The following is a 26,903-nucleotide window of genomic DNA, read 5'->3' as shown; positions in this document are numbered from 1 at the left end:
AACTGTTGATAAACCTGATGTTTTGATATTAAGTCATGGATTCTAGCTGCTTATAAGCAGACACTTCTGTTCAAGCAGAAAAGCTGCGCAGATGTCATTAAGCCAAATGCCTGGTAACCAGTAACAACTGTCTCCCAACCTGCCTAACCCTCATAGGGCAAAAAAGACTGTACCATCTTATTGGCAGGTTTACAAGCTCAGTCCAGCTGAAGAAAAGTTTCTCCAGATGTCTTTGGGAATTGGTCCAGACTTGGTATCCCCACGGTCCAGAAAATCCCAAAACACATATGCATTTTATCCCATCTCACTTATAACCTGATCCCAAGGGTCAAAATATTCCATGGATTCCACTGATCCAAGTATCTAAAGAATCTTGGCACAACACCGCTTGCCTCACGGCCTGTAGGATACCATGTTCAAAGCATTTTACAACCAGACAGGAACAAACTCTGTCTCCCGTGTAGCTGTAAAGTCTTTCTGGTTGTCTGTTTAAACAGAGCAAGCAGCATGTACTAAAACTGGAGGTATTCCAAGAACTAGCCACGCTGTCCCCTCAGCAGACAAAGAGACCTCAAAGAAAAACTGCATTCTATGAGATTTAATCACAGAAAGCTCAGAGAACAGCCAAGAGTTATTAATAATGGATATGATTTGAAACTCCAAACTATGCATCAGCTCTAGGCAGCTAGGAGCTAGCACATGTAATGACAAGATGGTTGTCCTAGCAGTTGACGAGTCAGAGAGCTCTGACTGGTCTCTGGTGACTGCTGTCATCCTTAGAGAGGAACAGAGCAACTGATTAGAAGACCCACCCATTCACTGCAGCGGATTTTGCATTGCCAAGAGCAATTGGCATGGGGGTAAAACAAGAAACTACATCAAGCAATTGAAATGGGAGTTCACTGCAGAACAGCTGCACTTAACTAGGAATCAAATGGCTGCAGTACAAGATAGGGAAGTACACATACACTTCCTCCATTTCTAAGGGCACCATTGATGTTACTTACTGGAGTTATAGCTCCACAAACACCCATTGGTTCATGCCTGGTGAAACAGACAAAGTTTTCATCTGCAAAACAAAAGAACAAAGGGGAAAAAAACCAACAGTAAAAATCCTTGCTTCTATAGGAACAGTTAAGATGACTGCAAACAGAGAGGTTGAAGACAAATCCAAAAACCACATTAGACAAAGAATCCTATCTGTGTTGATCTTAAAACACACCTCTAGGTGACTTCAAAAGGATGATGATCCGTTTCAGAATAGGTCTAGGAGTACAATGTGACTGCTCTAGGCCTGCAGTCTAAAAGATCTACTGAAAAAAACTCTCAACCATTGAACATTTGACTGCGTCCTTCCATTATATTCCAGAGATCTATCCAGGCATTCCTAGTCCTCATATGAGTTTGAATCTCAGAAGATAACTACTTAAAATCTACACTGAGACAGAAAATAAATGCCTTCCATTGCAGGTTTTCAGAAGCAGATTTTTCCATGTCTCTCACTTGTCCAATCAAGCCTGGTCCCTCTCCAGCCCTGATTTTAGGTGTTAAGGAACTTACCCACAGGGATAGTCCTGCCCTGGATTTTATCAGCCCATCCAGCATAGTAGCGGAGTGTCTTTATACAGCCTTCCAGGTCAATGAAATAAGCCTGCAGAAAAGGTTTTCCTGTGTCCATTGTTTCCAAAGTCTGTAAAAAAAAACACCCCAACAAATTACATGCATTGTCAGACGTATCAGAGTTTTTTCTTAAAAACACATTTCAGAAAAAACACTCCCAATTTTCTTGTGTTTTTTTTTTGCTGCAGAGACAGTTTCCTTCCATCCCTTTGTATTTAAAGAGAAATCTAGTTAATACAAGTAAGGTAGAATAGAGACAACTAGACACAAGTTGCTTTGTTCAATCATTGCAATGAATGCACATTTTTCAGAAGAGCCCAGGAGGTGGCTGTGTGTGGGATACAGGGCTGTGGTCTGGAGCACCACTCTGAAGGAATGCAAGTACCTTGACTTCACTGTATCTGACCTTCTGACACAGATGTTCTGGACTCCAGATGGTGTCACTAAAATCAGCCTGACCCACTTCCCTTTTATTTTTTTTTTGCTTTGCTGTCCTAAAAGCAACCTCTGAAATGCCTCTTTTATCCACAGGATGATAGAAAACACATTTTTATTTTTATATTTATTTATTTTTACAGTGTTCTAGTAAAGTAACGTTTGGGCTCAGATCTGTGCTTCAACAAATGCAAGGGAAAAGTTACTTCACTGAAGCTGCGCTGACATTGAGCAGCTCTAAACAAAGACCAGTCTCAGCCTGCACCCTTCTCACTGTTCTGAACATTAGCTGAGTGAATACTTTGTTCTGCTCAGGTCATTAAATGGGAGATTGGTGAAAAAAGCCAGCACATCCATAAAGGAAGCAATATCCCTTGATAGATTGAAACATCTTTGTTTACAAATGAAGTCATACCCTGTCATGTTCCACAGACATTAGGGTCCAAACAGACATTCCCCTTGGAATGACTAGGATTGTTATCCACTCTGAATGTCTGCTAAAACAACTGATTTTTGTAAGTGATTACTTAACATGCAACCAAAGCAGCTAGGGCTGGTTTTCTGCAGAAAGAGCAGCAATGCCAAGAAAGTCAGCCCAGATCAGGACAGCAGAAAGCTTGAAATCAGTGCCCTGGTTTATGGAAAAGGCAGAAAATGAACAGAGCATATTCACACACACTTGTATCTCCCCCTTTTTATCTGTTGGCCAGAATTGTCTTCAAACCTGGAGTTTTTGAGTCTGTTCTACAGAAGTTGAAGGCTATCACATGGTTCACAGAGAACATATTGGGGGAAGAGACCTAGCTTGAAATAGTCATGTAAATACAGACTTCTGAATACACCCACACACACATTGCTCTCAGTGGGACACCAGCTCAGGAACTCTTGTATACAACAGCACTGAGCAACACAAATGCAATACTACTAAAGAAGAGGATAGCAAGGGTGCTATGTTGAGCTAGTGAAGTACAGATAGCAGCTCTAAGCTGAGAGATATTAGGAACTGTAGGTACAATTTGTAAAAATGGACAAGTCCAACATAAAAGCTTCTTATCAGCTGCAGAATAACTTAGCTGAGGTCCTACTCCCCCTATTTCACACCAAAAGGATTCTTGTAGGACAAGATAGGAAATCATTAGCAGTAGTTCTTCAGTGCGCAAGTCCAAGCTAACACAGCCTCACAGCTATAAAGAGATTTTCCTGAGCCAGTGCATTCAGTGGAGAAACTACCAGATCCCACTTGCACACACTTTAAACTTTGGATGACATCCAACAAGAGTCTCTTTCCAGCCCCCTATTATAGGGAAGCAATGTTTTGGGGGGGGGGGGGGGAGGGAGGAGGGAAGGCAAATTGGCCTTGAATTTTTATAATAAGGACTGAGGCAGATTTGGTTGGTTGTGCTTTTTTTCCTTCCAGTGTGGTTTATAGGCTTTTTCTTGCTGTTGTTTTAAATATGCAGGTACTACCTAAGCTAGGAGATAAAAGAGCATTGATGAACTTAAATGATGAACTGACAATGAAAAAGCTGTCAGGTATTCCCTATAGCATGGAGTCTGGAGCAGGCAACCTAAGACAATGAGCACAGGAAGAAGAGGAGCTAGAAGATGGGACCTTTCTGCAGGATTCCCTCCTCCTTAGAGCTCTTGGAAGTCGTGTGACAGGAGATGGACACAGCAAAATGGGAAAGATGAAGCTGAGTTATCAGCCAACTGCTGTTTTTTTCATTTATTTTTATTTTCACTCACCAACCACCATACTTACTGCCAGGATGACTCTGTCTCGCTCTAGAAGATCAGCCAGCTTGTGTAGGAGCCGTCCTCTGCTCAAGGCGTCCATCTGTCTCCACTGAGACCCCCTCTGGAATGCTGCCTTTGCTGCTTCCACTGCATTATCCACATCAGGCTAGAGCAGCATTGTACATAAGAAAATTACAGGTTACAAGGAAGATGTTGGACAAAGGCAGAGACCCCAGAAAGCTGCTTCCTATATGGTGCTGCGGTGGCTAAAACACCTCCATTTTACTCTTGGATTTATAACCAAGCCTGAAAGACATTTTGGGTTTGGTCTGGGCTGATGAACAACTTAAAGGCCAAAGTACCAAAGCAGAGTTTTTGAAGAGTAATTTTATGCAACTGGTTTGTTTATAAAATAATCCAGAATCAAATTCCTGCTGATACAGGATGTAAGTGACACCAGAGAAAGGATGGAAAAATGAGATCCCAATTCTGTTCCCACTGGAGCTTCCCTAAGCTTGACAGAGTATTGTCCTCCATCAATCAGTCTGGTCTACACAAAGGTGGGAAGGAAAGTCCCCCATGAGAGAGATCAGTTTTATCCAGGGGAATAATCATCATCCCACCACTACATCCCACTTGAACACATGCCAGTAACATCAAACAAACAAACAAGCTCCCTTAGATCCCGGATTGCTCTTCAAGATTATTTTTACCAGATGGGAGGGTTTTTGTTGTCTAGCGCTCTGACAGTCATTTCACTTACCCAGACTTAGAGCCACTCTCCCAAATGCTTTACTGCATGCAGGACCAAATCTAACTCTATTTTCAGAAGTGGCTACTTAAGAAGGCAACAAATTCCATCTCTTCCCATGCTGTTGACCCCAGCAAAGCTTCATGTGATGCTCTGGACACAGGACAGCCCTGACTCCTCCTCTCAAGGCTTGTCTATTCAGATCTGACCACACTAGATTTGGCTATTTTGCACAGACCCAGCAAGGACTGGCTCTTCTCCCATCACAAGAAAGCCTGTTTTGCTCAACCAAGAAAAGCATTACAGGGAGATATGCTTGACTTAGTGCAAGTCAATATCCACCGAAGTACCACCTTAAACTAAATTTGGCTCTTTCTTCACAAGATTGCACAGCTTTAAAGTACTCTGACATATACTGCCAGGAAAACTACACCCTTTTAAAAGGGCATTGATGGGGAAACAATTGCAAGAGACTTGTGTTGCTACAAGAGGTAAAGAATGGCTCTGCTCAAGCAAGCATGGCTACAAAGCAGAGGTAGCAAGCAGCCACCATATGCAGGCAGGCACATCCTGCCTGGTGCCTGTACCCACAGGCAGAACAGGGTTTCAGAGTGGTTTGCTCCTATCCAGCTAATCTGAATTCAAACTCAAATGCCACAGAAGCCAAGAGGCACCACCAGCTACTGCACACTTGTGTGCTCCTCATCCTCCATGCTGGAAGGAGGGCTTAAGCTAAAATAAAGCAACACTGTAAGACACAAAGCAGATGAGAAACAGGAGAATGCATCAGGTTTAAAGCAGCAATAAATCACCTCCTGAGATCAGGTTAGGAGCACCAAGACTTCATGGCCATGGTGCTGAGCCTGGTACTCACAGCAGTAAGAACGATATGGCTGCATGGGCAAAGGACTTCAGACTCCACCCTCAAAGAACAGGAGTACCCAAGCCCTGCTATGGCTCCTGTAAGTGGTAGCAGTGGTCTGGTGAAGCCCAAAAGGACCAAGCTCTCCTGTCTTTCATTTTGATGGCAGACTGTCTGGAGCCTCTTTCCCCTAAAAGCACTTGTACTGGGTAGAAAAAAAAAACAACAACAAATACAAGCAAACAAAACCATAAAAGTAATAGCCTTTATTCATCTCCTGCAGAGACTACGACCTGACACACTCGTACTTTTGGAGGCATGGCAAAAGGCATATCTTAACAGATAAAAGTGTCATAGTGATACCAACCAAATGCCCTGGGGTGAATATTTACTGAAACTGTGTTCATTCTCAACCCTTTTTCTTGGATTTGCAGAGCATGCACAGCAACTTAGAGTACAGCCACTATTACAAACAAAAGCTCCCACAAAACACCCTCAGGGGTAGCACCACCAAGCGAGACCTTGTGAGCTCACACAGTTTCTATAGGCCTGAGAGACCAGCAAAAACAAGGAAGTCCTCCAGCAAGGCTGAAATGCTGCTCTTAATCCATCCTGTTATGACTAGACATTATGGGAGTCTGAATGGTGTGCTCATTACAGGCATGTTGCAATAGGTAGGCACAATGCGTGACAAAGACAGACTTCTAACTGTCAGAGTGCCAAGGACACCCTGCAGCATACAAAACCACAAAGAGGTCCATGCAACCTGCTGCTCAGTTTTGATCTATACAGATTTATTATTACATAAAAAGCTTTACTAAGAGAACATTGAAGTTGCAAAGTCAAGCAATGCAGGATTGGGAAACGCCAGCAAACCTTCATACCCACCCTGGATGTTTGCATTATGATACAAGCCCCAGTTACACAACTGCATGCCATTTTGCCCTGAACAAACTCATGATTTCTTTGTTCTAAGCTATGTCCTCCAGCTTCCTTCTCTACTTCAAATTCTGCTCACCACTGCTCCGCTTCTATGGAGTCCCTTCTTCCTCTCTCCTGCCTCAGCACCTGGCAGACCATCACCCCAGTGCCTTGGTGAACAGAGGGAACAATCTGCAGGAAAAGCCTTGCTCTGCTTCAAGTTCAGTGTAGGTAACATGGCTTTGTATGTCTGTAAAGAGACATACTGGGGATGGAAAACAGTCAGTGCTGACTATCTTACCTGAACTTCTTAGGAGAATCGCCTCTGCGCACATGCTCAGCCCTCTGCAGTCTATGCTTCTTATTGCTTTAACTTTAGAACCAAGATTTCAATCAGCTACAAAGAGCAACTTAACAGTTGCATTGTGAGCTTACTGGGTGGAATAACACTTCTGCAGCCTCTTACCTCAGCCTATGTCTTAGTTTGAAGGTGGGCAAGATGCCTGTGAACAAAATATGCTTATAATCATCTAAAGATCCACTACCAAAGAACAAACTGCTCAGAAGTGACCATGACAGATGCTCCACAACACCATCGTGCTCAATCCCAGCCATGCACCTGTGCCAGACAGCCAGGCGACCACTCTAAGAACATAGTTCCTTTCCCCCATCCTTGCTGGACATTAGAAAGCTACTAGAAGAGCTTATTTTCAAGTGTTACCAATAGGACTAGAAAAACAATAACAGCTAATGTATTCTTTTTCCCCATCCATAATACAGTAACACAGCAAGGGAGGGTAGAAATTCCAAGGCTGCACCATTTCTGAGGGTCAAAAAAACCTAATGAAGAAAATAATTCCTTTTTGATTGTAGGTGGAGAACACTGAGATACTAAGCCACAGCTTGGGAGGCAGAAAGCCTCCAGGTATACAGTAGAACCATTTGCTGCTTTATTGTTAGTGGTTTTATTTTTTAAGTGCTGCTTCTTTCACCCAAGACTTCCCTTTATTCCCCAGCTACTCATCAAGAGAAACTGTCTCTTGAATTTTGTGGCTAAAGAACAAAACAAAACCTTTACACCTTCTAACACCAGCCAAGTTTCAGCACCAGACTTGTTTGTCACCACTGAGACATCAGCTGCCAAATTCCCACCCCTCACATGCAGCCCAAGCAAAACATACCCAGCATGGCCAGGAAGGGACAGGTTCCTGAGCAGGGTTAGGGAAGTAGAGTCCTGCTCCCTGCCTGCTGTGAAGGCAGAGCCAACCCTGGCACAGCACAGCTGAGGCCAGAGCCAGAACCTACCACCCCTGCTGCAGTACTCATCAACACAGCTGACCACGGTGGCTCAAGGAGACAGAACACTGAAAAGCACCAAATAACTCACCATTTTCTGTAGTAACGAGGAGCTTTGTCCCAACAGATTGGAGTCATAGATTTACTACAGAGATGATCAAGCTGGCTGTGGGAATTCTCAGGGTACTCTGCTCAGAGGGTGGTGGGACACCATTACATATCACTAGCAGCCTAACAGCTGATTTAGACCATGTCCCACTCCAATTACATCTTTCAACTAACACACTAGCAGGTCTGACTCTTCTCAGTTCCTCATACAAACTGAATTACAGTGAAACAAATATCTGATGTAAAGGGGTAGATGAAGCTTTCAGGTGCATCTAGCATACATTCTTGCACACCATTATTTTTACACACCCAGGAGTCAGACACCTATACCAAGTATTCACAAACAGGAACTCCCCTGCAAGCTGAAAAGCTATCCTTAAATTCAGGCAAGGGCAAGTCTCAAGGAGACAAGGCACAACACTGGCCTTTCAGTTCTGCCTAAGAGTCTTCTCTAACCAAGCAATTAAGAAGTACGCTTGAAATACTCGTGTAATGCTCTGTAACTGCCTGAGAGACACTTAGCTCAGCGAGTAGTGGAGTCATGGTTTCTGCCTCCCAAAATATAGTTGCGTCAGAGTTGCTTCAGCTCCACTGTTTACATACCACCAAATAGAGTTATGTACTACCCAGTTAATGCAGAGGAATTACATACATTAAGCTCTGTCTTAATCTACAACTGTCCTATGGATTCACAGATCCATCATGACATTAGGTCTCACGGACTGCTTTAGTGGCATATAAAAAGAACAGCTACCTTGCACACTGTTTGTGTAGAGGCTGAAGTCTTGCAATACCAAACAAGTTTGCTCTCATCTCCAGAACTGCCAGGCTCATGCAGACTGCATGTAAACTACTCCAAACATGATACATGAACGTTAGGGATGTACGTTTGTTGTCATCACTGTTACCTCAGTATGGCTGCTTGCTACAAGGCTGGAATGATGCCGAATCTCATTCCTGCAGTATTTGGTAGGCAGTTCCTATCAGGGAAAGTGACTCAGCTGAGCTAGACAAGACCGATCCCACCCAACCCATGTAATCCTCAAGCAGTACACGTAGTGTCCCAGCTCCCAGTCTGGTTAGCTGCATGCTGTTAAAAACCAGCTTTTCCTCTGCGTGCTTTATGGAAAAGAACGAAAGTCCCATAAACTCTTTTGCATCGCCTTTCTAATAACACTTACCTTGTCTCCTTCCTCAATATCACAGATTTTCTCCAGTGTTGAGGGATTGTAGGTAGGGAACTTCTTTCCACTGGTAGACTCGTGCCATTCGTTGTTTATAAATATCTGAGGAAAGAGCAAGATGAGCAGGACAGGTAGGAGATGGACAACACTGATGCAGATAAAACAAATATCATACAAGTACTCTTCAAAGGTCCCAAGGCTCTTCAGTTTCCATTGATGGTGAGTTCAATCCGTCCCAGAGAGACTGTTTATGACAGACAGCAGTTATCCAAACTGAGCCAGAAAATGGACAAGAAAGTGTTTGTGCACCCAGTGTAATGCCATAATTTAGCAATGAGAGACACTGTTTCAGAAATCCATTTCCATGGGAACAGCAAGCAGACACCAAGAGAAACCCATACATAGGGTTCAGGTACAAGTTGCCCCTTGTTGCATGCTACAGGCAAAGCATCTGTGTGCAGTATTACTTGGTTACTCGTATCCTGCCCTGGGCTACTTCCACAACTACCCTCAGCACCACAGAGGAAAATAGAAACAAGCTTGGTTCTACTATGCCTTGCCACAGGATAGATAGAGCCTCCCACGTCATTTGGAGTCATCTGCGACAAGATTTAAGTGTTTCAAAATACTGCATTTCCAGAGCAAGAACAAACAGTCCCAGCATTGCGTAACTAAAAACGCATTAAACGCTAGAGTGTTGTTACACTCCGTAAACAGAACATGAATACCTATATACAATTAATTGATTCAACATGCATCTTATCCGCATTGCGATCTAACTTGGCAGTGTTATGTTTTATAAATAAAGATACTTTAAAAAAATCAAGATTAGATGAAGTAATCTTTATTAGTGGCTGTAAGCTAGTACTTTTACTTGGAAGCCTTCCACATTTGCAATCTTGTTTATGACTCTCTATGCACCAACAGGAGATTAATGTTGCATCCCTTACATTTGAAATTCCCACTGCTCTGGGTCATATTTTTTCCTTGGGCAGCTTTTTTTTTTTCCTGAAAGGAGTTCCTCCCAACTGTTTCTGCAGAGAAGTATTTGAGACATAACTGGCACAGATGCTGCACTTCTGGTCCCACCTGTTTCATACAGGCTTAGGAAGAGAATGTCGCCAAGAAGTTATCACATGAAGTCAACGTTAGAAATATTAATTAGTATTAGAAATTAAAATGCAGCACTTAAATAATAGGCCGTTATGTTTGTAATAGAGAACACTTCAGGTTTCCTCTGTTTCTCTTGAAAAAAGTCACAATAAGCATGAGAGGTGATAGCAAGAAGCGTAAAGTTACAAGTCAGATGTATGCTCATGAACTCAGTACAGGGGAGTTATTCCTCCACCTCTGCACCAAGCATTAATTTTACATGAGAAGATTGAGATCAGAAAGCAACATTTCCATGAGAATTAGTAAAACGACGGCGACAGGATTCAATATTTTAGAATGTAACATATATGCTGACAGCATTCTGGAAACCACACAGCATAGCCCAGACTTTGGTGCCAGGAGTTGAAGCGAAACAAAACAACATATCAGCTGTTCACATTGCACACTCCAAATGCAGGACATGAGATTCTGGACAGACCACTTCCATCACACACCCAGGACAAGCATTAAGCTGCTCCTCAAGGAAGATCATTGGCAATAGTTTTCCTTTCCTCTCCCTCAGCCTGGTAGAACTAAAAGTAATATTCTTTTCTTGCAAAGCAGAAGAAAATGTGCCATCAGCTGCACACATCTGGTGGAACTCAGAGCAGAAAACCCCTCTGTTTTATGAAGACTGACTGCTGCTTGTTATTCTCTCAGATGCACCAGGGGCATTGGATCAAATATCAAATTCACACTTTTAATTAACATTGTTTCCCACTGTTAAATTAAGTTACAACCTCGATACTTTTGGCGCAGAGAATCACTGGGAAAACCCTGGAGAATAAAAAAATCGATCTTTAAAACAAACGTGGCTGCAGGATTGGATCCCTAAGGAATCTTTAAAAGCGTTCACAACAATAAAAATAACACAAAACAGAACATTTGGATGTTTAAGAAGAATCCTGATGCGGTGTCCATTCCGGACACAGGAAAGAGCTGTTAGCGTAGCATTACGCTGTTCTATGATCAGCAGCTGCAGATCCTATCTGCTGCTAAGTGACAATTTTATCTCCAAATAAATAAATATATATATAGAGAGAAGTTAAAAATTAGTAGTTTGCATAACCACTAAGCCAGATTAATTTATTTCAGTAGTTTGGATGCACAATTCAAACCGGACAAGCTATCACTGCTTACTCCTTCTCACTGCAAGAAAATGAGTTTAGAGTTTGTAGTTTTTCACCTTAAAATATTTAGCATAGGAACGTAATAGTAGTTAATACACACTCAGCCCCTCCAGCTCTTTTAGCCCAACCATGTAACTGAATTATAACAGCTAGGAGCCTGGCTATTTTCCCCACTGTGTGAGAACACTTTTTGCTGGGAACAAAAAGCAACTCGGGGCTCGCAGAGCTGAGTGCACAGGGAGACAGAGCAGAGCTGAGTGCTCCTGCAATGCCAACAGCACTTCTGAAGGACAGAGCTCCCAAACTGAGCTTGAAGGGACACTTAGAGCTGTTGTTTGGCTTCTCCCAGAGCTGGCCAACGAGCTCACAAGGAGCCCCATGGGGATGGTGAGCAAGCAGCAAGATGGGCATCCATAGTGCTGGCCTCACTGAGCTGCCAGCAGGCCCAGCATCACCTCACAGCCCTTCTATGTCCTCCTATGGATGCAGCCCTCCTGCATCCCCTGTTCAGTGCATCCCCATAGGGATGGCAGAGCCAACCACTGCCATTGGTATCCTCACATAGCACCCCTCCCAGCCATGCTTGGGCTCACCCTGCACAAATAGGACTTTGTGGAGCACTGACATGACACCAAGTGCCACCCTTGGGATTCACTACATGGGTTCTGTGAGCTGGGATGGGGCAAAAGGGCCGTCAGGGCCACAGCCCTCAGCGGGACCGGTGCTGGAAGGGCCTATGGGCATCTGGAGCAGTGCCACAGGCTCTTTATATTAAGAAATAATAATATTGTTGATTTGTTTTTAGACCTTACACATTGGAGAAAGGACACAGAGACCCACTTGCTCTGCTCACTCTATCACCCTTACACCCCTATTATCCCACTATCTAAAGCACAAGGAGATGATAAAACAACAAATAAAGCTCACACTGAAGGAATATAACAAAAAAACAACTCAAAAAGTGCAAACACCTCACACACACCAGCCCATTTCCCCCAAAACACAAAGCGACACCGCAGCAAAGCCCAGCTCACCTTAGTGTACTTCACCTCCAACCCCTTCAGAGGCCGTGGCAGCGGCGGCCCCTTCTTATCAGGCTGCCCGTTCTCCACAGCCCCGTTGATCGCGGCCATCCCCACCACCGTACTACGGCTGACAGCTCTCAGCGCCGCCTTAAGAACGCCGCCGTTCTCCCCTATTGGCTGCCGAAGAACCACGCACCGCCTTGGGGCGGCCCCGGCCCTCAGGTAACGGGCGGCGCTGCGGCCGGCGGAGGGTCGGGGGGCGCCCGCGGGCCGCGCCTGCTGCCTCAAGGCGGCGGTCGGAGCAACTCGGAGCTGAGGAGGCCCCTGAGGGCGGCGGTGGAGGCCTCTCAGAGGGATGGAGGCACCTCAGGGCTTGGAGAGAGCGGCCAGTTGGCTTGAGCCCATGTGAGGGGCCCGAGGGTGCGGCCTGTAGAGCTCAGTGGGGACGTTGAGATGGATGCTCGCTGTCACAGAGTCCTGAATGATATGGAACGTGTCTGAAGTGACAGATCTCGGCTCGGAGCCGCGTTGCTTAACAGCCCTATGGATAAAGTATGCGTAGGGCTCCGGGATGCTGGGAGCACCCTCACACCCACACACACATGGAAGATAATGCGGCATATTTTTCCATATAACCAGTGGCGAGGTGCCAGGGCTTATCTTACCAAATGTTTCGCAGAATCCGTAATCCTCAGCACTAGTCAGCACTTTGCTGCTCCAGCAGTCAGAAATCAAGGCAGATCGGCTGTGATATCATGAGTGTTAGTGCTGATTCAGAAGGGAAAGTACCATCAGTGAATCAGATCCTGCTTCCCAGAGCCCATAGGATGCTCCCGAGGTCCCTGTTCCAGGTACGACAGCAGAAACGTTTACATCCACTCTGTCCCTTCTTAACTTTCCAATTGCTATTGCATAGAGTCACTGAGGCTGGGAAAGCCCACTAAGATCCTCAAGTCCAACCCCAACCCACCATGCCCACTCACCACATCTCCACTGTTTTTGGACACCTCCAGGGATGGTCACCCCACCACCTCCCTGTGCAGCCTGTTCCGATGCATTACCACTCTGAGAAGAAGCTTTTCCAACCTAAACCTCCCCTGGTGCAACTTGAAGTCATTACTTCTTGTCCTAAAGCCATTACCCCTCGTCTTTGCCCACCAAAACAAGAAAAGCATCAAAACTGCCATGGAGGTAGCACAATACAGATAGAATTAGTTTCCATCTGCCTGTACTTTGCCCACAGAAACACTCAGCAGACATGGAAAGTGCTTCTGTAATTAGAGAACATAATACCTGGATGAGGGCAAATACAAATAAGAACACAGGGTTTCTGATATAGCACTGCTTTATAAGGCTGTACAAAGTAAATGAATTGTGAGTCAGTGGCATATGGATGAGCTGAAATAATAAGCCTTGACCAATATATGTAGCTGTGCACAGTGTGTCCCTTAGTCATGTCACAAACAGAGTAACAATATGTTCCACCAATGAGTTTTGGGCCCTCGTTGGGAAACTCTGTCCTGCCATAAACCAAACCAACACCACCAGCCTCAGATGTGTCCTCTGTGGCCAGTGATTATATCAGACCCACCACATAGAAAACACTCAGTCCTCCATCCTGCTGAGTGGGGAGCTCAGTGGGAGATGCCCTAAAAGCAACAGCAGGGTCTGTGTCAGAACGAGTGAGAGGCGTTTTATATTTGTTCCCATGCTCCAGGAGCACCACACCACCATTCACGTGGAAGTACTGAAAAAGTGGGTTTTACCTCACTTTGTAACAGTTCATAAATGTGTCAGAAACAGGGGGAAAGAGGAAAAGAGTCTGTTAATGAAAGGTCATGTTACTACTGAGTCACCTTATTACGTTCTACTGTTGCAGCAGTTGTTCTCAGAGATGTCTACAGTGTGTGCACTGACTGTGATAACCCCATTCCTCATTGCTGTGTTGTTCTGCAGGGCTGTATCTCAGAGCATTTCTAGACTCTGAGCACACCAAGCTCCCTTCCAACCCAAGCTATCCTACGATAGGAGTCTGTGAGACGGTTATCTGCCAGCCAGCACAAAGATTGCCTTTCCCAATATGGGTCAGACATGTACACTCCTAAGTCTGCCACCGCAAGCTGTATTTGACCACACTGTTGTGTTCCAGTCTGTGCCGAGAGCCATCCTAAGATGTGTTTGTGCTGTGATGGAGTGGTGTCCCTATCTGCTGCATGCCATCATTTCCTCAGGAATTAATTTGCTACAATTCCTAAACTTATCCAGCCATAAGAAAGGGAATATTCTGGGTGGTAACTCCTCCTCCAGTCACACCCTATGCCTGTATATCTGTCCTATATCCAGGTCCCAATCTAGGAGTGCAGTGTGGGGTCATACCCAGATTGATGAAGATCTCTGTATCACCTGAGATCATGATGGTTCTGGGCAGCTTTGTCATCCCGCCCTCTGGATAAATACAGGCTTGGCAGTACGGCAGATATTCATCGACATGACTATGGTCTGCACTGAGCCCCATCAGCACAGATGTAGCCATTGAGAGCTACTTTATAATTCAAGCAGTTGATATTCACCGGATACTTTGCATTTATTCCTATATTCCAAGCTGAGCAGAAGTTCTATAGCTGCACAGTTAGTGTGGCGCAGAGCCAAAGCTTATTCTTCTTTACATACACCCCAAAGCACATACACACAAACATGAATGCATGTGTGAAACTGTATACTCCGACAGGCTACCCAGGCTGTATGCTTCGGTACCCAGCAGCCAGGAGGGACCAGAACTTGCCTGTTTGTGTATACCCTGATGAGTTGTAATTGAGTGATCAGTGCTTTTTTCCTACAGCCACCCCCCTCAGGCTGCATCAGCAATGGTTGCTGCTCTTGCAAAAGCAGCTCCCCTCATGTTTTATCCTTAATGTGCAGAAATGGGACTTTTTACTGCCCGTTGTTCAAACTGCACTTTGGGCACAAAATGATCCGCTTCCATATGTATTTCCCACGTTGCTTACCATAGCATTTTCTTTCCCACTAATTCTGAGAGGATGCTGACCCCAGAGAAAACAAGGCAGGAGGTGATGAATTCAAAGAAGGATTTCATTATGTTGGGTCTAAGTCACCTACAGATGCAAACTTCGCATGAGAGCATTCAGAGCTCAGCTCCCAGTGAGCTCAGCTCCAGCTGTAATTGCACAACACAGGGGTTCTGCAGCTCTCCCACCTTAACACCCAGATAAGGCAGAACACACAGCCCACAGGGCATTGCTCACCAGGGAGTTTAAGCTGGGAACTGGCTTATTTTTCAGTGCCAGATTTTGCAACCATATTATTCCTGTAACTTTGTTTTCTGGATGTACTTTTCTCCTGTTTGACTTTATTTTTTCCAGACTTGAAAATCATACATTTCATCACTTTGGGTTAAAGTCACCAACAGGATGGAGAAATGGCCCCTCAGATACCCTTCTAAAAGGGCTGCTTATTAACAAACATACCTAATTGCTTGTTTAGGTGTCTAACCAGTTACTTAGCTGTCTAATGGTACTTTCTGCTGCTTAAGATTTGGCTTCTACAGGTTTGGGTATTTTTTGCTATGAGTTCATTGAAGCCAAACATATCACATAAAACAAGAAAGAATGGTAATAACTGAACTAAGGCACTCAGCTGTGAAATACATCGCAAATGACACAATGTTAATGAAAAATTCTGCCATTTTATACCAGGCCAAATTCTGTTCAATATTCACATGCAGTTTTGAAAGGGCTACAGCCTAGAAATAGGAGTTTTTTTTAAAGAAGATCAGGCTGCCACAGAGGTCCTTTGGAAATGGTCTGTCTTACAGTTCTTTGCTTTATTTCTAGTTAATCCAGCCCTACTTGAGCTGTGCCAAATGCTATAAGAGCTGTTTGCGATGGGTGTGTTTGAGAGTACAAAGCAGCCTTACCCCATAAACCCACCGATATCCAGTTTTTCCATCACCTTTTTTGTGCCTCTTCAGGTTGAGGCATCCTCTGAATAAGAGGCTGGTCTTCCATTTCTCTCCACGTCCACAAAATCTGCATGTAAAGGTGAAAATACACAACACAAAGTACTGCAAGATGTTATTTGGGTAAGCTTGGCGGCCTGTTTGTCATCTTAAACATGTCCTCATGGTGCAAAACAAGACTTTAGGGGCTCAGGATGGAAGACAGCCCTTTTATACTTAGCCCTGCAATTACTTCATGAAGCAAAATACTCATGTTAATTTTCTTCACTTGTATCAAAGGTATTAAACTGACTGCACACATGGACTGGCCTTCTCTTTAGTTTTCCTGCCTCCAAAAATAAACTGGAAAAGTCAGTGGCAAGGAAATAACAAACAGCTGAGCGCTGTGAAAGCTTTTATATTAAAACAACTTCTATTTCCTTTTGCCATCACTTCTCTCTGCCAGGGCCAATGCTGGAAAATGAGGAGAGTGGGAGCAGGAACAGAAGCAAGTGCACGATAACCCACTAAGATAGCGTCTGGGCTGGGAAGCAGTTCAAGGCCTTGGTTCATTATGAAGCATTCAGTGCGTCTGGCACCGTGAACCACTCCCTGCATTGATCTGGCCATGCAGACCTGAGCATTATTTGCCTACAAACAGCTATTGTTAGTGAAAAGAAAATTTAAACAAAAAGAAAAACCAAATATGTTTGTTTCCTCTCCCAGATCGTGTTGCTTCCTACTTTCTCTTGATAAGAGGCATGTGGGGTGGGTGCCCAGGCTTTGTAAGCCGTGGTTGCCTTGTTAGGAACTGAGGAGTCTGAAATACGCTCTCCTCTTCCTTCCTCCCTGTCTCTTTGCTCTCACTCATCCTCACATCTGCCCCGGGCCCAAAGCCCACCCGCCCTGCATTAACGCCTCAGTACACACAGCTCATGCAGCCGATGCGATGTACCCAGTGCTGCAATGTCTTCCCAAACCAAGTGCCTGCAAACAGTTTTGTTTACAGGAAGAATCACTCGGCTTCTTAATACTACTTTAAAGCCGTGCCCGCCTGGCTTAGCCACGTCGGGTCTTCTCAGAGAAATAGCTTTACAGGGCACAGTCATGAATCTTGAAAATACAGAGCAGGTAAACAAATATCCTTACAGAAGATACCATCTCAGGCCTTGATCCTACAAACCTCACCCAGGCTTAATGTTAAGCAGTCCCAGATGACTTCAGCACAGCTCCTCACATGCTCACAGCGCAGAGCCTTTGCCAGATCAGAGCCTTTATGTCTAATTGCAAAATAAAAGGCAACTCTCCCAGTCCTATCAGCTGTAATGAATTGTTATTAACAAAACATTTTAAAATAGCCACGGGGCAGATCCTAGGCAGACCCAGTGGGGATAAAGTGATGTGTGCAGGCTTGTTGCAACAGGACCTAGAATTACTTTTTCTTGGACGAAGCACAGTGCCAGTCATACAGAGCACTATCAGCACAGTGAGGTTGTTTTCTTAGGCTCTGACCTATGCAAGGCTTTTGTGGTTCTTTGCACAGCTCCTCTGTTTGCCACCTTTTGGGGCTGAACCCTCATTTTTGCTTGAACTGTGGGTTAGGAAATGTTCTCCTCCTCACCTAGGGCACGTCTATAGCAGTGTATTGGTTTCACATCATCCCGACCTACCTTGGTGAGAGACAGCGAATCAAACCAAACCATCACACTTGTCTTGCACACCGGCTCCGCGCACACGACCCGGCCGCGGGGGTCCCATCCGTGTTTCGAGGTGGCAAAAAGGAGCACAATGAGCCGCATTGTCTCCCGGCACCGCTTCCACCAACGGCAAAGCTGGGGCAGAATCTGGGGGCACAACAAGAGAGAGGAACCCACCCAGGTCTGCAGCTCGCCCTGCTGCCCGCTAATGAAGAGACGGCCCAGGGCTCTCATTAGGGTCCCGGGGAGCGCACCCAGCCCCTCCGCGGAGCACCGAAGGTTGAGCGGCAATTCGGGGCTGGCGTTTGCACCTGGGGCTGCCTCTTTTTCATGGATTTTAACACATGCAAACAAGAGCTTTTGTTAGAAGGGACAAAAGCTGTCCCGGCGCGGGGCTCTCCCCAACACTGCCCGCATTGTTTCCCCTCCGCTGCTTCTTGTCACCCTCCTTGTCGGAGTTTAATGAGGACAACGAGATTTCGCAGGCTCATTTCGCACTTCAGCAACTTTCTAACACTTTCTTAACGAGGGAGAGGGGGCGGGAGGGCCCGGGGAGGAGCAGCCCAGCCCTGCGGAGACCCGCACCCACGACCGGTTTCCCCCAGCCTCTTCGCCCCATGTTTTAATGGGGCGAAGAACTGGGAGGGTGACGGGAACTCGCAGGAGGTGGGCAGCGACCGGGACTGTCCGCACGGCTTGCAACCAAGCGGTTCCCCGGCGCGGGGAGCATTTCCCGGAGCAAAAAGCTTTCCTCGGGCTCTATCTCCGCTCTGAAACCCTCAGCTCCCCCCACCGAGCAGCCGCGGGGCGTTAAGGACAGATGCTGGGTGGGAGGATGACGGGCCCCAGTCCCACTCCGCAAAGGGCAGCTTCATAGCATCATCAGCGCTAGGGAGACGCCGCCGGGATTGCGGACAGCTGCGCTAAGGCGGTGCTTTACCGTCCTTTAGGTTTTGGGGAGCGACCCCTGCGTGCCCCCCCCCCACCCCGTTTATCTCCTTTGCTGGCAGCCGTGCGGCGGATATGGGGCTCCTGGTGCAGATTGCGGGCACGGTTTTGCCCGCAGCCTTCGCAAATCCCAGCCTCGCAGTCCCGTTCCCACGGCCGACATCTCCCGTCTGCCGCTTTTCCTTCCTTCCCTTCGGTGAGATCGTGCGGGGAACTCGAGAAGTCGTTTAATGCGAAGGGATTTTAAAACACGAAAGTATGCGGCGAAAGGAAAGAAAAAAAAAAAAAAAGTAATCACACCCTGACCGCTTAATTAGGTATTTACCGAAGGAGTCATTACGGCCTGTTGGGTATAACAGAGAATTTATAGGTTCTCAGACCACAAAGAAATTCGGTAATTACTTTTTTTCTCCCTTACAATGGGATGGGTTGAGGGTGGAGAGCGATAAACTTAACTCCGTTCCCGGGCTTTTGCATATTAGCCCTTGGCATTCGTCGGTAAACTGCGAGTGAATAGAGGCTGTGTGACCACAGCCCCTTGAATTAGGGACAAACATTTCCTCTGTGCATTTTAAATAATGCTGCTGCCAAATATTTTGTTACCAGAGATCATTATCCTTTGAATGAGAACTCGAGGAGTAAAGGCATTGGTTTTGTCTTTGCTGGTGTGGAACGGACTATATGATATCTAGAACAGCAACAAGCTTTCACAAATTGCTATATGATTTCTACTGCCAGGTTCTGTGATATTGGATACGACATAAAAATAAAAAAGCCGGGCAGATAGACACAGAAAGTCACAGAAACCACCTGTATATTCTGTTTCAAAGGGAAATCTCAGCTATTGTCTTACTGGCTCTGGTTCTGTTAGGCTTTGGATCCGCTTAATCTTTAAAGCTATTCAAAGAAATTGAATGATACGAGGCGAGTCTACTATAATTAATCTGGATTCTTGAATTTTGATACAAACTTTTATGTAACTGAGAAGTTTCTCCCTTTTCCTTGCAAAGACACTAAATAGACACTATGTCCTTCTGTTGAGGCCGCTACCACAAAGTCAAAAAGAACAAACCTGGGCATTTTCCCTCAGCAGGGAAAGAAAGGGAGGAATGTTAGAAAGAGACATAACCCCAAAGTCATGGGAGAGCTGGTGGTGGTGCCTGGACAGGGACCAAGGCTGGGAGCGGCGTGTAAACTACGAGCTGCATGAACAAGCTCTCACGTGGATCAGCTTCAGTACAGCCTGTCCCAAAGAAATGGCTACAGTGCTGCTGTTCATGGGAGAGCCAGTGACTGCCACTGCAGATGATGAAGCTGAAGCTGTGGTCTGTCCTTTCTCAAAGTGTGTGGTTTACTCTCAGTATTCATCAGCACCAATATTTCACAGAGCTGCACATCCTTTGCATTGCTGAAATCCCCCAACATGACTCTGTTGTAGGGGTTGGTATTTCGTCTGAGTGATCAAGGAACAAGGAATGATGTCTTTTACTTTTTGTTTCTTGCTTTTTTTCTTTTCTTTTCCTGATGTGGGCTGTCCAGTCTGTGACTTTAGTGGAAAATCCGTACACAGAGGAAGGTCAGCAGACTTGGACCAGCTTCATAACTCACAGCTTGCAGGTCCAGTTCCAACCGAGGTCACTGGTAATACAGTCACAGAAGCAGCACACACTTGGATGGTGACAAATCTCCACATCATCCCACATCAGGTCTATGCCTCTGCATTTCCTCTGTGCAGATTTCATCTCCTCATGCAGATTCTTCTTTTAGTCACAGAAGATGCAGGGAAAGAATGCAGATGTTTTGGCTTTTGAAGCTGATTTGCCTGGTGATGATGGTTTATGTGGGGATCTTGGACAGTAGGATGATGCCATTGAGCAGTGTCACCTCCAACCCATCCAGGTGTAGTGCCAAGCCATGTGCCCAGGGCTCTTTGCTCACCCCTCCTTCCAGAAATGCCCACAGGTTGTTCTCCACTCTCTGCAGTTGTCACCTCCTCAACGTTGTCTAAAGACAATTTGGACTGCAGCTGTTCAATTTTAGGCTGAGGAAAGGAAGAAAACACAAGCCAAGCCAGTTTCCTCACCCCTATGGAAGAGACAACCAAAAGCTGCCCATGCCACGGCCCAGCTGGGATGGTTTTTGGGTGCCAGCAGCACCTGGCTTGCCACCAACTCCAGTGCCACTGGGTCCTGTCACAGCTCCTCAGTGCTGGCCCCAGAGGCCACGGCAGATAAACCTCTCCAGGTGCTCTGCTGAGAACAAAGAGCCTTTTCAGCAGCTGCTGGGAAGGAAGAAGCTTCCTTGCTGGTTGCAAAATGGCTTTCCTGGATGGCAATATTTGGTTACAGTAAGATCTGTTATTTCAGAAGAAGCCCTGCAGAAGGGGGGGTAATTTGACTCAGGTACATGGAAAAAAAAACATAAATGGTGTGGGGATTCATCTCCCTCCTTCCTCACAAAGTAATGAAACATCACTGAGTTGCAACATTTTGCAGCAGAAGTGGAGATCGGGACCATCTCACCTTGTTATATCTGCTTAAAGCCATTGCAGCTCAGTTTCCCCTTATGCCTTCCCCACGCTCCATAGGCTGCTCTAGTCGGTGCTCTCTGATAAATGGAAGATCATTGAACCATTTAAGTTGGAAAAGAGCTTTGAGGTCATCCAGACCAACTGCCACATCTCCACAGTTCTGGAATACCTCCAGGGTCAGTGACTCCACCACCCCCCTGTGCAGCCCATGCCAGTGCCCCTCTGCTCTTTTCCTAATAGAAAGAAGAAGAACTTTTTCCTATCATGATGTATTTAAAATTATTTTCTTCGCTTGCTTCATTTAGAAGTGGGAAGGCCAATGAAAGGAACCTCTCCACACTGAGATGGCATTGCTCATCTATGGAAGAAGAGCAGAGGGAGGCTGCATGAGCATGGGTGTGTGTGCTTAAAAGGAATAGCAAGGACATGTAACTTCTTTAAAATGTCTTTAAAGTCACCATGACAATTCTTGTGTATTTATTTATAAAGCTGTACTTCTTATTTAAGTAAATGCCTGAATACCAGCTCAGAAATTGCACTGTCCAATGAAGTCCTGTTATTTCTTAATAAGGACAACTCTATCCCAATTCTTCAAATGCTCTGACTAACATCTATACAAATAATAGGATTTGGCTGAGTACAGTTAAATATATTTGATTACTTCCCTTTTATCTAGCTCTAGGCTTACTGTACTTTTCCTTGGATGGCAAATAAGAAGCCCTTTTCTTCTAAGTGACAGCAGGGGAAAGAATCAGGTTGCTAATTTACCTGAGACCCAGGAGTGCGTAATGATAGATGTGTGCTGGAAACTACCGAGTGGGCTTTCTGATTTTGGGGGGGAGGGAGAGGTAAAGCGTGAGATTCCTTAATCTTTCACATTGATTGCACTTTTGCTGGTGGACTCTCACAGCAGTAATTAAATGCACAGCAGGAAATGAATGCTTCGAGGAGATCATCTGACAAGGAGCTGGGACTGGACATAATGTGTCAGAAAGGAAGCAATTAGAGTCAAAACAGGACAAAAAAAAATATCACAGTTTTCTACACAAATAGGGGCACATCCTGCTTGTGAGTACCTGCAGAATCCCTCAATGTGAAGGCTGGTTTTACCTGTGTTGTTGATGGAAGCAGTAAAAGGGCCAGTGCACACATGGCTCTGACTATTTGGTTGATCATCATGTGGACGCTCTTCACCCCAGAGCTTTCCCAATGGCCAGCACTGGGTTCAGAAGCCAGAGAGCACTGTGGGGACTGCTCATTTCTTTGCACATTGGTGAACTGAGCCCTTCATCAAAGTCTTCTTGGACACACGCGAAGCAGGAGGAGGTTGCAGGCAAGCACTAAAGAGCCATAAGCAATTGTATAGTTTGGGTTTGCTTTCCTCCAGGGAGGTTTCAAAGCAAAGAGTGACACGTGGCCCACGGTTCCACCCAAGGGCAGAACATGCCCATGGTTCCACAGTGACCAACCAAAATGGGTTTGATGCACAAACAGCCTTGGGTAGAAAATCATGGAGCTGGTGGCCATGTGTAGCTGCAATTCCAGGCTCCACAGAACATGAAATGATGCAGTTCATGAAAGCCATTCGTAGGTTGGTTCAGATATAATATCAGCTACACAGAAATCCACAAAGACACCATCATACCTCCAGGTATTTCAGTAGATGTCAGCACTTACGGCAGATCCCAGCTCCTTGAAACATCTACAGGAAAGCAGCATTTGTCTTCCCCCATTGCCCCACAGAAAGAAATCACATTGTGACTTTCAAGTAGAAAAAAACATATTAGAGAAATAATAACATGACCCAACTGCAAAAATATTTTTTTTCATGAACTTTACCAATGAATTGGAAATGCAAGTAGTAAAATGAATTGCCAAAAGTATCAAATATATGTGTTTTCAATAACTTTTTTTTTTTTTGTTACCCAGTAAAATATTCTCCTGGAGAAGGGCTGTTAAAACCCTCTGTGCAACATAAAGGTGCAGTGATGTATTGTCTCAGAAGTGGTTTAATGGAGTTTTGGGGTCCTATTTTTGCATGTATTTTCAACACACAGGGTGCACAATCAATTTGGATTTATAAAATGCCATATATTTCTTTCAAAACAAGGATCTGAAGCCTTAAAGAACGCTGCTCAGTTTGGATTGCCTGTGCGCGTTTGTGTTTTGGCAAGGCAGCAAATAACATGCAATGTTTATATCATTTGAGGAAAGTATTCTGTGGGTTTGCCAAAAGCAGCCCTTTCTAAGGACCAAAAGGTGCCTGATCTGCACTCCCGGAGCTGCAGCATGGAAGGAAGACAAAGCACAGCAAGCAGAAGAATCTCAGTGCTGCCTTTGCAGCATGGAAGGCAGATTTTAAACCAGCAAAATAGATCTTCTGGCAGCTCAACCTCTTTGCATCAATGAGATGGTTTCAAACCTACCTGTGCACAGAGGGCTGGTGTGGCCAGCAGACTTGGGGTGACGCCAGCACCTCATCCAGGCTCTACCCATCTTGCCATGAAAACCAACCATCAGCACATCAGGAGCTGGAGAAGAGCAGGACCAGCTGCCATCAGCAGCAATTCATCCTGGTCACCTCATCATCCCTGGCACAATGTGAGATCAGAGCCATAAGCAGACACCAGCCTCCTAACCAGGAACAAAACTCATTGCCTTCCCCCAGCTTCTTCCTCAGTGCTTCCTTAACATCCAAACATTGCATCCTGCCTAATTATTGCCAGGATCTCACCTGGGGGCAGCTGCAAGGTGTTAATTGCAATGTGCCAGCCATTGCTTGATAAAAACAGCCCTTTTCCTCCAGGTCACGCTCCTTAGAACTAACCTCACATGTTATAAAGGTGCATGTGATCATGATTTAGCCTTATTCTAATCCCTTTTCCCCTATTTGCTTTATCAGTAACCAAGACCAGGGCTGTGACACAGCTGCTCAGTACCAGCTGCTGCCCATTCATTCATTCTGAAAGGCAAAGCCCTGGGCCTCACTCACTCCTCTGCTAGCCCCACTGATCCCTTGTGCTGAAACCTGTGTGCCAAGTCACGATATAACATTTCATTCAGAGATTTTTCTCCATTTTCTTTTCTCCTTTTTGCTTTATCTCTTCCTTCCATCTCCAGCCTGTCAGGACTGTCACATACCTGCGGATGACAGGTAAAAGATCAGGAACTTTGATGTTGTAAGGGATATTTTATCTCAGGTAATTCTCACCAATTCATACGTTATTGTGTAGGATATCCAAGGACTCAGAGTGTGAGCAACGCCTTTGTCTGGTAAGATGAGAGCAATTTGCAAGCTTTTCTGGGAACAAGGTCCAATAAAGGGACTTTAGAGATATAATCTGTCAGTCCCATTGAGCAGCGCTGTGACAGCAACCTGATGATTATTGACAGTTTAAGCATCAAGAAAGGACAAGGCTGAGGGCACGCAGTTATTTGTAGCAAGACATTGTTTGCTGAGGAAGCAAAGGAAACTCTTTATCCCCAAACTCATCGTGGTTTTGCTGTGTCTCCTCACACAACTGACCCAAGTTTCCAGCATTGCAGGACAGTCACCAGCTTATTCCTACCAACTCCAGACTGTCCTGCAATGCTGGCACCAGGCGTTAAATGATTTGTCACTGGGAAACTGTGGCAAGGCCAAGAATTAAAACAAGGTATCACTGATCTCAAGATACTATGACAACTGATCTGTGTCAGAAAACACTCCCTGCTGCTGCCATGCACCTTTCTTTATCAGCAAAAGATGTGGGCTTTTTTGTTGGCTTTGGTTTTTTGGTTGTTTTATTCTTAGCAAGATGCTGTTTCACTGGAGACCACTTAAAATGAGATTTATCTTCCTTGGAATAACTACGGACTCTTGCATTTGTAATTCATTCCCCTCCCATTTCTAATCTCATTTCTGTTGAATGTATTGTTTTTCTTTCCATTATTTGTAAAATGAGATCATTAAAATGAATATTGGCACTTGACAGGTTTGAGGCAGAAGGGAAGTTTGCTGTGGATTAATCCTGAATAGAACACATTGAATTACAGCAGAGACTTTCCCGATGAAATGGCAAAAATGAGCTCTTTTTTTTCCTTTGTGCCATCTATTTGTGCCTCTGTTTTGACATCTTGGGGACAAAAGAGAGAAAGAAATGCTGAATTCCAGAGTCTTTAACACTTGCTGCCAGAGACAACCCAGGACAACAGCACAAGGGACGCTTTGGAAGATGGGGACATGGATGGGGACACGGGCTGCACTGGAGAACCACAAAGGCACCACCCAGTCCTGCTCTGTCCCACCAGCTCCATGTTCTGTTCCCAAGTAATCAATGACCAAACCCAGCAGGAGCAGCCGCTTTTCACACCAAACTCATCAGGGTGGGTGCTGCGACTTCTGCTGGGGATCCTCGAGGATGCTCTGTTAAAGCAGGATGTATCTGACCCCTGGAAATAGAGCAATACATTCCAGATGCATCAGAGAGATCTGGGGAGGAAGTTCTTGGGATATGCTCTGCTTCCTTAAACTTCTGTTTGGGGGGAAAAAAAGAGAGCAAATTCTGATCTAACAGCATAAATCTGGAGTAATTCCACTGCAAACCACAGTTTGACTTTGAATTAAAATTGGTGTAAATTGGAGTAAGATTTGGCCACAAGACTCAGCTCTTCCCTCATTCCTGAAAGACACAAACACAGAGCTCTAAACATTGACAGTTATGTATTGCATAAAATATTTCCTGGCTTGGAAAACCTCATGGGACAGCGATCAGGAACAAGATGGTGCAAGTAATCAGCTTAATTGAAAGTAAAGGCACATTACTGAAAATAAAGAGATGAAAGTGATTTTTCCTTTGCCAGTTTTAAGACAAGCAATATTAGTAGCAGCTGCATCTCAACCCATTTTGCAGATAACCCTGAGAGGGGCATTCTGAAAGCTAAACAGTTTAATTGCATAAGCTACCCTTTAATTTAGGGTGGCGAGAATGATATGAAGGGTTCATTAAACTGGGGGCATTATCCATGGCAGAAAGCAGAGTAGTTTCTTTGTTGCAAAAGATTCTTGCTACCGAGTCATCACTGTTATAGATGGTTCATGGGAATCACAGTGAGGTAGGGTGGGTAGATGGAGACATAATAATCGGTACAGCACACTGCAGATTGTATGTTGCTGCAGACAGTTATTTAATAATGATCCAATTATTGCTGCCAGCTGGGGCATATTAAGATGCTTTGAGAAGTCAGACCGAAGTCCCCAGGGCAGGGCTGCTTGCCATGAGATGGTACGAGGCTGCTTGAGTTCTCCTTCCCCTGCAGCTCAACACAACAACACATGAAACGTTGGTCAAGCTTCCACGCTGTACAAAACACCAGCTGCTTTGCTTTTATGCTGGGGTTGCAGCAGCATAGGATGACACACAGTCCACAGAGGATCTCATTTTATCTGTTACCTTTGTGTGCTGAAGATTTGGGGTTTTGTTGTATGAGCCCCTTGTATCTGATCCATCGTTTTACCGGAGGACAGCACATCTATGGCTGGTATTGATGTACATCCATCGGTAGACCAGGAG

At 45.2% G+C, this 26,903-nt stretch overlaps 1 protein-coding gene across 1 annotated transcript in view; it reads right to left on the bottom strand.

The window, feature by feature from the left end:
* The window catches only part of ALDH1A3 (aldehyde dehydrogenase 1 family member A3), a 31,416-nt gene extending 19,053 nt beyond the window's left edge, over positions 1-12,363 (bottom strand). The window contains exons 1-5 of the mRNA XM_015873450.2: positions 12,231-12,363; positions 8,912-9,016; positions 3,818-3,958; positions 1,561-1,690; positions 1,008-1,069 (exon numbers count right to left, since the gene is read on the bottom strand). Of these exons, the coding sequence (XP_015728936.1) occupies positions 1,008-1,069; positions 1,561-1,690; positions 3,818-3,958; positions 8,912-9,016; positions 12,231-12,329 (537 nt within the window). The 5' untranslated portion in view covers positions 12,330-12,363. The remainder of the gene's footprint in view (positions 1-1,007; positions 1,070-1,560; positions 1,691-3,817; positions 3,959-8,911; positions 9,017-12,230) is intronic.
* Between the last annotated feature and the right edge of the window lie 14,540 nt (positions 12,364-26,903).

Source organism: Coturnix japonica, chromosome 10, assembly GCF_001577835.2.
Source record: "Coturnix japonica isolate 7356 chromosome 10, Coturnix japonica 2.1, whole genome shotgun sequence".
Taxonomy (NCBI): Eukaryota; Metazoa; Chordata; class Aves; order Galliformes; family Phasianidae; genus Coturnix; species Coturnix japonica.
This window is presented reverse-complemented; position numbering and strand designations above follow the sequence as displayed.